Genomic DNA, 14743 nt, shown 5'->3' with positions numbered 1-14743 from the left:
ATCCAACCCCACCCCAATATCTTAGAAACTGATATATGTCCAATTTGAAGATATGCTTCGTCTGCGGAAAGGTCTTGATGTCGGATAACCCATATTAGGTGCGCTTTCTTTTGTTTTGTTTGTCGAAAGTGCTAAAAGGGAACGTTCTGCACCTGATGGTCTTAATTATCACGATCTAGCAAGACCAGGCCAACAGGCCAGCAATCCATGTCAGGGCGATTTTCTCGATCAAGACTATTGACGAAGATTCTCGGATGATCGCCCGGGCAGGAACATGGCACAAGATCGGCCAGGGCTGCAAGAGTAGAATTTGGGGAAGAGGTTCAGTTGGAATTAGACTACGAAACCAACGTATTCCAGCACAGCACCGCCATCTAACCACAAACACCCCAAACCCCTCTACATGACATCATTATGTACTAATGCGTATGCATAACTCTTAAATCTCCTTGACGAACCCAACCTCAACAACCCTGTCCATCGCCAACCTCAGGTTCGCGATCTTGGCCCGGGTATTATCCCGAATCCACAAGAACGTGCCCAAGGTGAATCGGCGGAGAATACTCGTCCCCGTCCGGATGTGCATCTGCCCCTTACCGACGATATACAACACCTTCTGCGAGTAGGCACGATCCAGCTTCGCCAGCTCCGCCGCGACCTTTTCGTCTCGCAGCTCCACGGGACCCTCAGTGTCCTCCCACGAGGCGTCCGTTGTCGTCTCGCCACATGCGGTGGCAGCCTTGCTCGCCGCCTGGCGCACGACAAACTTGCGGACCTGCTCGTAAATCAACGCGCCGAGATCAGGACTGACAACTTCATCCATGAAGCCGTGGCGCACGACGAGACGGTAACAGCCCGCCAGATTTGCGAACCGCGAGATGTGGTAGCGCTCTGAATCAGGAACGGTGGGAACCTCGACGGGGTGAAGATGGAAAAACACCGCCACGTCGGGGAGGGCGCCGAGCTTGGAGGCAAAGTGCGTGAAAACACTGGGCGTCTGCACGCCCGTCTTGTCAAAGAAGATACCGAAGCCGCTGACGGGGGAGAGTACATCGCCGCCCCAGCGCTGGGTGAGAGCCAGCATGCCCTCCTTGTTCTGAGTGACGAGCGTGCTGGGCTGGAATCGATCCTCGGCCTCGGCGCGCCACTGGTTCTCCTTGCCGAAGCGCCAGAGGAGGAACATGCCGGCCATGAGGGCGGAGATGAGCAGCGTGAACCAGGCGCCGTCAGGGACCTTGTTGAGCGCCGAGGAGAGGTAGAGGCCGTCGAGGGTGGCGAACATTAGGGCCGGGAGGGCAATGAGCCAGACGGGCAGACGCCAGACGAGGATGGCGACGAGGGTGACCATGAGGGTGTCGAAGAAGGTGACAAAGATAACACAGACGCCGTAAGCGTGACCCAAGCTGGTTGTGTTGTTGTAGACTGCAGTAACGAGGATGGTGCCGAGCATGAGAAGCCAGTTGAGGAGGGGCACGTAGACCTGGCCGTGGAAGGTGGAGGAGGTGTGGACGACCTTCATCTGCGGGCAGTAGGAGAGCTTCATGATCTGGCTGGAGAGCTGGAAGGTTGCCGTGATGATGGCCTGCGAGGCGACGATGGCGGCGAGGACGGCGAGGATCAAGCTTGGGTAGAGCATGCCGGGCGGTACGGTGTTGAAGAAGGGGTTGGTGTACTTCTCCGGCATGAGGGCGAGATGGGCGGCCTGTCCGCTGTAGGCGAGGATCAGGCAGGGGTATGTCCAGAGCAGCCAGCTCATCTGCACGGCGCGCATGCTGAAGGCACCCAGGTCGGCGAAGAGGGCCTCGACACCGGTGAAGCAGAGAAGAACACCGCCGAGCATCCTCCATCCTTCCGTCTTCTTTTCCATAAAGAAGTGGATCGCGTAGTAGGGGCTGAAAGCCTTGAGGACGGTGTAGTCGTACTTTACGAGGTTGTAGATGCCAAAGGCGCCATTGAAGCCCAGCCAGATGATGACGATGGGCGCAAAGGTGGTGGCGAGTTTGGTGGTGCCGAGGGGTTGGATCAGGAAGAGAAGAACGAGGATACCGCAGGTGGTGCCGACGATGGTGGAGGTGCTAATGTCCGGCTTGACGACGGAGAGACCCTGAATGGCGCCGAGGACGGACTGCGCGGGTGTGAGGATGCCGTCGGCGATGACCATGGAGACGGCGAGGACGCCGATGGTCTTGAGGAAGCCTCGTGTGAATTTGGACTTTTCAATAGCGGTACGAATGCCGCGCGTGACGGGGCGGACGTCTTGAGTGTTGTGGCGTTCGATGCGTACTGTTGCTTCTTCGCGGGGATCAAAGTTTGTGATGTTGGCCTTTGTAGTGTTAGAACACGTACGTGTAGAAAGCGGTAGTGTCAGTGTTTGCGGTTCATTCGACTTACAAATCGGGTCAAGAGGGAGTAGCACGAAAAGGTACCACCCTCGCCCTCGTTGTCGGCGTGCAAGACGATGAAGACATATTTGACCGTGACCATGAGGGTGAGGGACCAGATGATGAGAGAGAGAACCTGGATGAGGTCGTTCTTGGTGGGAAGATCAGTGAAGGTGGACGAGTAGACGTAGAGAGGACTAAGCCGTGGTCAGTCCAACAAGAAACTACCGTACACGTTTCTTGATCAAATACTTACCTGGTTCCAATATCGCCGTAGATGACACCGATAGACTGATATGCAAGCCTTTCAAACCCCGTCAGCACATGATTCCCTCAAGCCTGACAGATAGAGCGCGTCACAGCCAGACGACATACCACATCAAGGTCGTCCCAGTGAAAACCTGCTTCTTCCTCCCATCATCGCGACGCCAATCATCACCACCATCATCAGCCTCGGCATTTGATTCCCTCGTAATAGCGCGCGAGAGGCGGTTCGAAGCGACGCGGTTCAGGTCGCGGCTCGAGTAGATACCGCCTGCGATGCCAGAGCTGGAGCCTCCATCAGGACCGGGACGCGGGAAAGTAGACCACTCGTCGACGGTCGAGCCGGACTTGTGCTTCTCGAGCTTGTCTTCGATTGTGATTCTAGGAGCGCTCGGGGTTGTTGGGGTGCCTTGGGCGTCCATGCCAGGCTGGAATGCTATTTGGGGGATGGGAAAGTTGAGATTGAGGAAAAGGAGAGGTAGAGAGAGAGCGCCGGCGTAAAGCACAGCGTGTGGGAGATGGGACCTAACAAAATAGCAGGATCCTAAGGGCAGAGAATATCTAGCAAAATGGTAAATGGGGGACGTCACAAGAACCAATACACGGTGAGATCTTCTGGTTGAAGGCTGGGAGGGCGGGATTCAACTTCTTTAAGTCCCGGGAATTTGGAATGACAGGGTCTCAATGTTTTTGGGTTGCCCTACCCTAATCTCAGGATTAAAATCTTTGTCTCAAAAGACAAAAGACAAAGACGGCAAAGTTGGATGAAGGAAGGGGAGAGAGTGGGGGTGCCATGAGGGATCTTGGTTCATCTTGCCCATCTCGGGGACCCTCGAAGAGAGTTACAGAGAACCAGGCCAGCATGGCGGTCAAGGCTAGCCCGGCTAGTGTAACGGGAATTTCGATGCATCCATGATGAAGGGGCCCTAGTACCGACGCGGCCTCTACTTTTTGTCAATTAGCCCCGGAGAGCAGAAGCCACCGGGCCCATATTAGCATCGAGGAACGACTAGGCGGTCGACTACGACGGCCATCCCCGGGGGTGGCATTGCAGATTTCCAGCCCACTTGTGCCCCTTCCCACCCTTCTTGCCGTTACCCACCTCGGGGCCTACTTGTGAGATCCCATGTGGCATGTGGCGTGCAGGTTTCCCATCTGCACATATGCACGGGCTTATCTGTGAACAGACGGGGATGCCCCTCCCCTCTTCGGGTGCTTATGAGAAACAGTTTGATGACAGAAACAAGACTGTCACAAGCTTTCTCGATAATGGTGGTTGGCCTTCGGAAGCGGAGCGGCTATGATTAGTCTCTCTCTTCCTTCGGCTCTGGGGTTGGATGGGCTCGTGTGGTGTATGGACTTCAGGCAAAGTGCGGCAAGGTGTGCCGGGTGGGAGAAAGGCTGGACGATGTAGGTGAGGGAACGAGCGCCCGTTGCCGAATGTGTGCCGACATGCTGCACGAAGTAGGCTGTATCCATAGAGTGGTGATGATGAACGTTTTCTCTGCGAGACTGCATACGAGTAGGTATGGAGTACACTTAGTGGAGGGGACGGTTGGCAGGGGTAGCTTGCGTAAAGGTAGGGGTAAAGGCGGCTCTCCTCCAGTCAAGAGATGGTGGAAGGGCACGCAGTTGAGTGTTTGACTCTTTTGAGACTAAGAATGCGGTGTTCGCGGGGCCCGTAACCGTAGTCGACTTGGTGGTGTCCATTTGTACACTGCCATTGAGACAGCTTCGGCGGCTTGGGCAGCCGAACGATGAGGCTCGCAACTTTTTTTGGCTTTCTATGGCAGAAAACGGGCCACACTCGCAAGAATGATGACGGCGTCTCAGTTCCTCTCTTGCGCGAAGCTTGTTGGCGGTGGGCTGCCGCTGGCCATGTTGTCTCTTGCTAAACGTCTCTAGCGCGTTCTCAGCTCTCGACTTCTACACCCTCTCGCGATGCTAGGCCTGTCTGAGTTGTTGGTTTTCTCTGCCAGTCTGACCTGATGTCGCTGCACGTGCCAGTGATCCAATATGCTGCCAAGCCCCGACTACAGTGAGTCTGTGAGACCAGTCACCAAAGGTGGGATGAATCCTTGGCCCATTACTTTTTCTCCTCCGAACACTTGGAGCCAACTTGCCTAGGCGGTGCCCAAAAGGAGCCAAGTTGCGGGCGTAGGGGAAATTGATGTTGACGATGTGGTCCGTGGATGGATGGGGGGCATCCAGGGAAGTGAATACCCAAAGGAGGATGGGATCTGTCAGATTATGGCCGGGCTCTGCTATTCAACTTTGAAGCAGCAACAATAATGCCTCACCATGTCCACAGTCCAACTCTGGTAACTTTGCGCCGGATGCCGGTCTTTGCCGTACCTAGGTAGATGGCCCGGGCTGTGTAGACTGTAGGGCATGACTAGGCGGTGATGGGCAGAATGACAGACCTCGGGAGGTTGGACTCTTAGCTTTGGAGGAAGAGAGAAGAGAGAACCGGGGCAAAACAGAATGGAGGGAAGATGGGCATCGGGAGGCAGCCCGGGCTAAGGTGCTAAGTTCTTACCCAGTACTCCGTAGTATGTATCCATACTCCATACTTACCTAGTAAGAATCAAATAGGTACAGACAAAGAAGGGGGGAGGTGGGAGGTGCAGGATGCAAGCGACACGCCCGTAGCTACCCCTGCCATCCCCGGAGGGTTTCTGCGGGGACATGCAAAACAAGTGGATCCCTCTCGAGAATAAAGTGGACCATAAGTTCGGAGGCGCGAACGGGTATCTGGACCCACCCGGCCGTGTTTGGTTTGTTTAGAGCTGCTAAGCTTCTGCTAGCGCCCGCCAAGCGCGCCGCATCCATTTCCTTAACAATTTCGACGAGGTCGGCTATCCGCCCTAAGAAAAGGCGACTTTGGTCATGACAATCTCATCTAACAGAAAAAAAAGCCTCATCTTTTTGCGTCTCCCGTCAAACTTTTTGGCGTGAGTGATTTTTCGGCAAACATGGTCCCATTGGACCGCCAAGACATTGCTCACTTTTGTTTGCCAAGACTTTTTCGTCTCTCTCTCTCCCACTCTCCTGTCTGCTTACATATGTGCTATGTCTACTGTGTACAGTAGTTATTTGCATAGCCACGCGGGATACTCGATACGGCTGCCGTGCCCATCACTTTTCCAGGTTTCTTTTCTTTCTCATCCCATTCACAGACTGGCCAACAGAAGATCATGTCGGTGACAACTGACAGATCCATGTCAATTTACGCTCGCGTGTCGCGCCTGGCACGGACTCTGGTGATGCTGGTAAGATTGCATCGCATATCTGACCGTCCCAGACTGTTGGAATCAAGCCAGGGTGAACATTGGTCTGTGACACCCGTGATGCCATTAAACCATAAACCGAGAGATGCTACTCCGTACTGTTGTTGATCCCTCTTCTCTCTGTGAGTCGTGACCTAGCTAGGGCAGGATCCGATGCTACGTGGGACTCGCGACATCTTGCTTGCTTGCTTGAACCAGAGCCTGTCGCATCTGTCAACCCAAAACTCAATCTTTCTTCGGAACTCACTAATAGAGTAGCCCGTCGAGCTCCAAGTAGCCGGCCCTGCATCGCGCCGACACCATGGTACACCGCCCAAGCCAAACAAGCGTGACATGATGCGCATCATTCCTACGCGTGGTCCGGTAGTCTGTACACCTGGATCCAATCAATGCTCTATTTCATTTTGTCGCTTTTTGTGCTTTTAACTGATTTACTCCACTCCAATCAAGCCCTTCCCGAAACATGTGTACGCCACAGAGACTATGCCACCATCGACAAGTCCAGCCGACGACCATGCGGTCTTCCAGACATGATCAAGATATCAAAGTATCTATCCTTCTCTTGCGCGAAGAACACCTTAATCCATCTGATCAACAGTCTGCGCAGACCCATTCGTCTTGGCCTCCCCCACAACCGCCGTGCCGTCCGCCTCGCTGACGACAAAGTTCCAGCCAAACTCGTCCTTGAGCTTGCCGAGCTGAATAGCCTGCAGCGTCGACAGCAGCTTCAGGCAGATATCGCCAGCCTCCTCTTGGGTCTCGGGGATGAACGTCACCGTCTCCTCGCCCGCCTTGGCGCTGCTAACGCGCTCCTTCGAGCCGGCGGCGGCAAGAGACTGAGGGGAGGAAGCATCGACACGCCGCGTGATGGAGCGGATTGGCACCAGGGCCGCTGCCGTGCCGGCTGCCATGACCTCGGTGAAGGTGGGGAGTTCGCTGTACTTGATCTGTTGTGCATTCTTGATTAGCATAGTTCCTTGATTTGTCCCGAAATAGGGGGGAGATGCTCGAGACTCACCACACGCTTCTCAACCGCCCAGCCGAAGCTACGGCCGATATCCTGAATACTGGCGCTCGTCACACTGTCAATAACGCACTTGGAATCCGGTACGACTAGGGTAATCTTGTCGCCCTCCTTCTTGGCACCAATGAAACCACTCGTGCTGAACTCGTCAATCTCCTCGTGCTTGACGCTGTCGAGATGCAGCGTGATCCCGTATCCCTCGCTCCTCGCGCGGTCGCTGAAGCGCAGCACAGGCGCGTAGTTTCCGCCAACCTTGGCGTGTCCGGTACCATTCGGTGCCGCGCGGTCAAAGTCGTCGAGAATCAGCGCCTTAACAGGGTGGCTGCCGTGGTAGACGCCCGTGGGGATCACAAAGACAGCGAAGACGTATTCCTCGGGCGGGCTGAGGCCCAGCTGGGCGGAGGAGCCGTAGAGCTGGGGGCGGATGTACATGGCGGCGCCGGTCTCGTGGGGCGGGACGTAGCCTGCGTTGAGGGAGACGGCGGCTTTGACGGCGGCGATGAAGAGATCTTCGGGGACGCGGGGCATGGAGGCGACGTCGGCGGAGTGCTGGAGGCGTTTTGCGTTCTTGTCGGCGCGGAAGATGTTGATTTGCTTGTCACCCGGGGCGCGGAAGGCCTTGAGGCCTTCGTAGGCTTGTTGGCCGTAGTTGAGGGCGGGTGCCATGCCGTGGATGCGCATGAAGGGGTCGGCGACGAACTTGAGGGGGGTCCATTGGCCGGTCGTGACGGAGTAGGTAGACTCGATGTGGCCGTTGACTGTAGTTGAAGACGTTAGTTTGGACCTCTATGGGAACGAGGAAGGGTAGGGGAGGGGTCGAAGGAGGGGCAGCGGTGGAAGGAAGCCCTCACCTTCGCGGATCTTGAATCCGACGTTGGACCAGTCAATGGTGTTGACCGGAGGGGGCGGGAAGGCAGCCATTGTGAGTATCGTTTGTTATTGGACCGGTGATCGTGTGTTCGGTGATCGTAGGTTGAGTCTGTTGGTGTTTGGGAGTCGCGGAGGGGTGGATGGTGGGGAGTGACTCTTAAGTCAATTGAGGTTGCAATTCGATATGGTTCGATGCTGACGAAGATAAAAAAGTCCACTTCCTGACTGAAAATGGATCCTCTTGGCGTCTCACGTAATGGCCTCCGTGAAGCGAGTTTCAATGTCCGTACAATGGAAGATTGATTGTGGAGGGGGAAATTGGGTCAAGAGTCACAATTTCGTGATTTGCTTGGGCAGAGTTCAAACTTTTGGAGGGGCGCCGATCTCGGGACTGCGGGGTGACCGCCTCCGCCGTGAGTCTGCCCCTTTCGGTGTGCCGTGATTGGCTAATGGCTGACTGAGATGGCGGGGCACCCCCTGGCCTAGCCTCCGTCTGCCGGAGGGCCGCATCTGCCGGACGCGAGGGGCCGACGGGAGGTGACGGTGGCAGCCAAATTTTGACAGCTTGACGGTAGGGACTGTCGCTGATCGGTAATTAAGTAGGGTCTTCAATTAATGTGATGTCATTGTCGGCGTCTGGCACGCGACAGCTGCAGGAGAAAATGGTCAAGGGCACGTGTAGATCAGATGAACTATGACAACTTGGAGGGGAATGCCTTGGGTTCTCCGTTTTGGTGTCCAAGTATAATGCATGCATATTGTATCAAGTCTAGGGACCTTTGTGCGATGCTAATTGCGGGAGGCTACGCAAACTATGCCCAAGGTACTATCAACTCATTGAACAGACCCCAGAAATCGATGATCCAAGATACAGGTCTTCCTACTGGGGAAGGCATTTCGATCTGAGCGGCCAGGTTGGTAATTTTCAAGTGGGCCTCTTACTGTGAGTGTCTTGTGGATTCTCATGATAAAGAGACACAACAATGTGTGGAATTCTAGAAACGACTATAGTGAACCTCATCTTCCTAGCTTCGAGGGAGTCGTCTGTAGTTTCAATACGTTGTCGAGGGCAATGTTCACGTTTAGCAAGATCGAATGGATGTTCCTGGTCAAAGTAGGTTGCATGGTACTTAAGACAGTGTCCTGAAAGAATGCAGAGCTGAAAAGATGAACCTTCGACCAGTTAGAATAGACCTCGTGATCGGATCTTGACGGCAAGGTCCACGAAGTCGGGTTGGAGAAGGAGGAGAAAGTCAAAGAGGAGTCTTATCTGCAGTGGGTCTTCCCCACGACCGGGATGTGTCACCCGGGCCGCCTGTTTATCAATTTCCCTGCAAAGCAAATGTGCGGGGACATTCCAGTCTCTGCCATCTCCCATCTGCCACCCGTTCATTCATGGTTCAAACCCATGCGAGCCCATATCATGCCGATAAGACGGGGGGTTGAATCCTTAACCACTTATCGCCCAAGCATTAACGAGCTATCTTCAAGTCCGAGTCCAGCCCGAAGACCCCGGATTACAGACAGAGGATAGACTAGGCTGGGTTCAACTACCATAGCGACTGGAATTCCCCTAATGGAACATGCCTCCTCCCGATAGTAGCCTCATACATCTTGACAACTTGTTTGTTCCTACGTACGGAAATAAGACATCTCATTGACGCGTCTCGGATCATCCTTCACTGCGGAGCCTGAACCCTCCCCTTCAAGAACCCACCTTATCGCAGGACCGACAGCCCCTACACTCTGGGGCTTCACAACGTCTCCCTTGTGGTGATGGACGATGCTCGATATGCCAAACGAGCACGCCAGGCCTGTGAGCCATGTCGGTATGCACATCACTATAACAATTGCAATGTCAACAGTAAGGTTCTAACAACGACGGTAGTCGCAAAAAGTCAAAGTGCCCAGGCGAGCGTCCGACATGCTCATATTGTGAGCGACTAGGACAGCAATGCGTCTACAATGCGCCTGGCGGCGAAGTGCCAGACTCACAACTTACAAAGCACAACAGAGAGATGGTTCGTGTTCTGAGTCTACTGTCTAGGTTTAACTTGATCATACGACAGTGCTGATCAGGGTCCACGTGGTTAGGAGACTCGACTCAACAGTCTGGAGGATAAGATGGATCGCTTGATCCAACATCTGAGGTTCGTCGACATTGTCCAAGCAGTAGCAAATGCATTGAACGCATCTAACATGAAGCAGCCCCGTGTCACATCATACCCAACCATCCGTAGCATCTCGCCATGTGCTCTCACCAAGACTCAGCGTATCTGCTGAAGAAGGAGGCCCGAAACCAGATTCGGGTCCACCAGCCTGGAGTCCTAGGTATGCCCATCTCAACCGCGATCCTTCAATTCATCGTCATTCTTGTCTGAAAGTATTTCCTTACGCTCAATAATCTAGAAGTCCTTCAAGTGCCGCCGAGGCGCAATTAATGGACACAGGGCGTCGCTACCTCTTATGGTTCCACGCCCAACCCATCACCCTCTTCGCTGAGGAAACCTTTCTGCATTCTCTCGCCTCGCGAGATCCGGAGCTGATCCTATCTCTCCAAGCCCTGGTCTTACGATGTCCGCCAGGGTCCCTCACGAGCCAGATTAAACAGCAAGTGGATGACCTCGCAAGATCGGCTCGCCGTATGGTCATGGAGCGGGTCACGGAAGGCCGCGTCGAGCTGTCGACTTTGCAGTCACTATGTCTCTTGAGCATGTTTGATTTCGCGAGTACGTTTTGTGACGACGATTCATACCTTCATCATCACCTAACTGACAACTCTCTAAGCTGGCAACGTTATGCAGTCTGGGCTCAGCATCACCACCGCAAGCCATCTCGCGCACAGTATCCCACCAACAAACAACCCCAATAACGCTCAAGAAAGGAACTACTGCCTCCGCACAATCATCGTCCTCCAGCATCTCCAGGGCTGCATAATGCCCGCCCCGCGACTCATGGGTGCCCTTCCGGGCTCCTCTTCCACCAACAGCGGCTCTCACGTCCTCGGTCTCACCGCATACTGCGGGATCCCAGAGTATAACCTCGACGACAACCCAGACAAGAACATCTCCACCGTCGCCTCCGATTTCTGCGTCGTCTGGAGAATGGTTCGCGTCTACGCCTCCTCCAAAGTCAGCCCCGACGCGCCCCCGCCCTGGGACTCCCGCTCCGACTACTCCATGGTCCTGCAGAGCCACCACGACATCGACTGCCGCGCGCCGCAGAGGTTCCGCTTTGCCACAAATAGAATCGACCAGCAGAGCCCCGAGTCTCTACAGGCACAGCGACAATACTGGATTCCATTCCTCTTCAGCCAGTTCGTCCACGAGACTATCCCGTGTCTCCTGAACCACCCATTCCTGCTGTCCATGCGCTTGCGGCATTTTCGACACACCATACCCGTACATTTCATCCAGCAGTCGTTTGAGAGCATGAACCGGACTGCTGGCTGGATCATCTTCTTCTTGGACGTCATTGAGAAGAAGTCACTACCGGTCATGGATCCCGTCATGGCACACTGCGTCGTCATCGTGGCGACGATCCATCTACAGCACAGTTTCGTCCATGACCAGGTACTCAGGAGCAGAGCAAAATCAGGTTTCGAAAAGTGTATGAACTTTTTGCGGAAAACGGGAGCCGTCTGGCCAAGCGTCGCCAACATGGTACGTCTAGTCCCTTCGTCCCTCAACTACTTCCCCATAGCGAAAGACTAACCATCACCAAGGCAAGCAACCTCCGACGCCTCCAAGACAGCGTCGTGATGAAATCGCCCCCCGATCGCGGCGACAACACCTCCCAAAACCGCTCCTTCTCCATAAACACCCAACTCCTCTGGGACCTCCTCATCTACGACCGCGCATGCCGGCCCGACGCAGGTTGGGACCAGTCCATGTTCGGCGCCACCCTCCGCTCCGACGCCCTCGAGCTGTCCACCGAGACGGGCGCCGCCGAGTTTGACCTCGTCGGCTCAGCCGGCATCTCTGGCCACAAGGCTGTACCCAATGACGTGGGCGTGTATGCCCCCAATGATGATATTGCGCCGGTGACGTCGATTGCGGAACAGGCCCCAACGACGTCTTCGTCTCATTTGGTCGGGCAGGGGCTCGGGGATATGGGGCCTTCGTTTGAGGATATCTTTTTCGAGGGCGTGGGACCTTTTGGGGATCAGTCGAATCGGTTTATTGAGGCGAATGATTATGGGAGAGCGATTGATGATTGGTTGAATCTTGAGAATTAGCACATTATCATGACAAAAAGGCGTTTAGCAATAACGATTCTAATTCCATCCATGATCTATCAGAGGTCCTCCGTGCTCCTCAGGTGATCCGTCTTAGTGTGATCCTTGGTTACTCCTAACTTCAGTCAAGACATCCACGTCGGCCTCAACATCGCATCTATAGCGATTTCTGAATGGTTTCATCTACTAACGATTGGCCTAAGCATTATCACCAAAGGTTTAAGAACGAAACCGCCGGTCTAAATCTGGGATCAGGACACAGGCAGCACAATTTGAAGTGATCAACTTGATCAATACACCGGAGAAGTCGCTAATCAATTTGTACCCTTGCGAGCCTACAATCAATGCTTCAACCAAACTCGTAAAGTGCTCAACAACAAACTGAACGCTAGACTATAATTTGACCTCTACTGTGCTCATCTATCACTACTCACCAAGCCAACCCCTCAATCTGCCCCTGCCCAGCCCCACAATCAAGGCTCCGACAAAACGACACATCCTCACCCGTCTTATCAGAGACATCGTGCTTCGGCGTCGCCGGCCAAATCTCGCCGCCCTCCTGATCTTCTTGCTCCTTGTGCCGCATCACCAGGTTCCGCGTAATCTCCTGGAAGAACAGCGGTCCCTTTTCCACGCGCGGATGCAGCTCCCCGTTCATAAAGACGCCCGCGTTCAGGTTCTTTTGTGCGCCATTGCAGAGGTCCTTGTCTTCGCGGAGGACCTGCTTGAAAAAGTCTGATATGAAGTTGAAGGCTTCATCGGTGGCTGTGTTGTGGCGGTAGACTTCGTATTCCATCTTGGATTGGGTTGCTGAGACGGGGACACAGCGTTGGATATACATGAAATCCGGTCTGTGTACATGGATTTGTTAGCCCGCATTCTTATGTGATTCGAGGGCTTGTAAGTCGAGGGTGAGGAATACTTACGTTACAGTCATGGATGCATTAGGGTAGAGGTAACAGCTGTGAATCCCCAGACCTGGAACAGTCTCCTTGTCGACATTCCAGTGCTGGATCCAATTTCCCTGCGTCTCAACCCAGTACCTCGTCAAGTCTGTGGTAGCGGCCACAGCAGGGTGGCCAGTCTGGCAATGATAGCACTAAATTTGATATCACAGTCAGCCTCAAGATCCAGAGAACACAAACGCTCTCACAACTTAGAGGAGAAATATTCAACGTACCTCATTGTAGTTATCCGCAAGCGTCTTCCAGTTGTAATCACCCAACATGTCCCACGTGTGATCAAAGTGATAGTCATCCAAGTTAAATCCCTCCAACCGCGGTTGTGTGTCCACCTCGGCGAAGAACTCCTCCCACGGCACCGACGGCTTCTCCGCGCCGTCCAGATTCACCCAGATGAAGCCGAGCTGATCTACATGGACGTGAACCTTGAACAGACTGTTCTTGCTCTTATCGAAAGAAGGCAGCTCCTGGTACTTGGGCGCCTTTGCCAGCTTGCCGTCGAAACCATACGACCATGCTAATACATCAGCGTTAGCATTACACACTCTGACAGATAGTACCTTGCTGAATGAAGTAACATACCGTGGTAGTTGCAAGCAAGTACGCTCATGTGTCCGCTGTCCTTCTCAACCAAGGGATAAGCACGATGTCGGCAAATGTTGTGGTGGCCCCTGATCTCGCCCTTGCGGTCCTTGACGAGGAAGAAGTTGAAGCCCGCCTGAGTAACTTGCACAAAGTCACCCGCCTCAACGAAGCGTACCTTATGGGAGACGAGCATCCACCGCTTGGAGAAGATGGCTCGCCTCTCCAGCTCGTACATGGCGGGCGAGCGGTACCATATCGCAGGCAGAGCACGGACGGCCTTTGGCTCGTCGGGTTCCGCTGCAGTAGAAGGTTTGCTGAGGCCGAACCAGCTCATTTTGCAAAAGGGATATTCTTGAATACGGCGTAGAGAGGGTTTTGGTATAAGTGACAGCCAAACGACTTTGGTGAACTGGCACTGAAGTGTGATAGGTGATTGGACTAACAGATCGCGAAGGAAGCTTTGTCTTTAGACTACGGTTATAGTGGTCAGCGGAAAATGTTGCAATATTCACTATTTGTAACAATACACAGGATCCCTGTTCATGATAACGACTCCGCTCTCCGGAGTCTACTCCATTGCTTCTAGGTATGCTATGGGGGATCATCCCTTCGAACGCCGGAGTACGGAACCGAGAAAGTGGGGACGGACCGGGCCTCCGGATCCATTCAATCGGGTGGATTACCCCGATCCAGGAGATAAACGTCCTTGTCCGCCTCCGTGGCGTCCCTATCTTGGGCCATTGAGAAACTCTACGCATATCAATTTGTTATTGTTGTCTCAGATTCGATTTGCTTAGAGGATATGGTGGTTTGATGTTGCAATGGGAACGACGCCCGTACAGGCAGTTCTTATCTACACTCCGCGCATCACACGGGCCGTTTCCGATCACTCTGATCACGCGCAGCCATCTCTGGCCCTGCTTGTCCACATCATGCAATGACAGTCTCTGGACTTATCAAAATACCTTACCTGCGTTAAGGTTCGACTTGTGATACTACATCATTGGCATATCAAACTTATCTCTGCGTTTCTTGATCTTGATCCAGAGCATATCGTCTTTTGGCCAATGCAATATCATACCCCTTGCAACGCTTGATCAAACCTCATTAAAACACCTGGCAATAGCTCA

General features: G+C 53.9%; 4 protein-coding genes across 4 annotated transcripts; 1 reads left to right on the top strand and 3 right to left on the bottom strand.

Moving 5' to 3' along the window:
* Positions 1–439: 439 nt before the first annotated feature.
* N0V96_004527 (uncharacterized protein) lies at positions 440–3067 on the bottom strand (the record flags this gene model as incomplete). Its single annotated transcript, XM_053188593.2, has 4 exons — positions 440–2323; positions 2392–2578; positions 2638–2685; positions 2757–3067. The coding sequence occupies 4 exons, from the start codon at positions 3065–3067 to the stop codon at positions 440–442; spliced, it is 2430 nt and encodes an 809-aa protein (XP_053054555.2).
* Positions 3068–6513: 3446 nt separating this feature from the next.
* Positions 6514–7880, bottom strand: N0V96_004526 (uncharacterized protein; the record flags this gene model as incomplete). Its single annotated transcript, XM_053188592.2, has 3 exons — positions 6514–6882; positions 6954–7717; positions 7811–7880. The coding sequence occupies 3 exons, from the start codon at positions 7878–7880 to the stop codon at positions 6514–6516; spliced, it is 1203 nt and encodes a 400-aa protein (XP_053054554.1).
* A 2593-nt stretch (positions 7881–10473) lies between these two features.
* Positions 10474–12066, top strand: N0V96_004525 (uncharacterized protein; the record flags this gene model as incomplete). The annotated part of the gene is made up of 3 exons (XM_053188591.2): positions 10474–10558; positions 10617–11491; positions 11554–12066. 3 exons carry the CDS (start codon positions 10474–10476, stop codon positions 12064–12066), a joined length of 1473 nt encoding a protein of 490 aa, XP_053054553.2.
* Positions 12067–12496: 430 nt separating this feature from the next.
* Positions 12497–13947, bottom strand: N0V96_004524 (uncharacterized protein; the record flags this gene model as incomplete). Its single annotated transcript, XM_053188590.1, has 4 exons — positions 12497–12917; positions 12993–13150; positions 13247–13545; positions 13611–13947. 4 exons carry the CDS (start codon positions 13945–13947, stop codon positions 12497–12499), a joined length of 1215 nt encoding a protein of 404 aa, XP_053054552.1.
* Positions 13948–14743: the final 796 nt, after the last annotated feature.

The sequence above is a fragment of the Colletotrichum fioriniae genome (assembly GCF_027942845.1).
Source record: "Colletotrichum fioriniae strain IMI 355084 chromosome Unknown scaffold_4, whole genome shotgun sequence".
Lineage (NCBI taxonomy): Eukaryota > Fungi > Ascomycota > Sordariomycetes > Glomerellales > Glomerellaceae > Colletotrichum > Colletotrichum fioriniae.
Note: the sequence above shows the minus strand (reverse complement) of the source record. Positions and strands in the feature narration are given on the sequence as shown.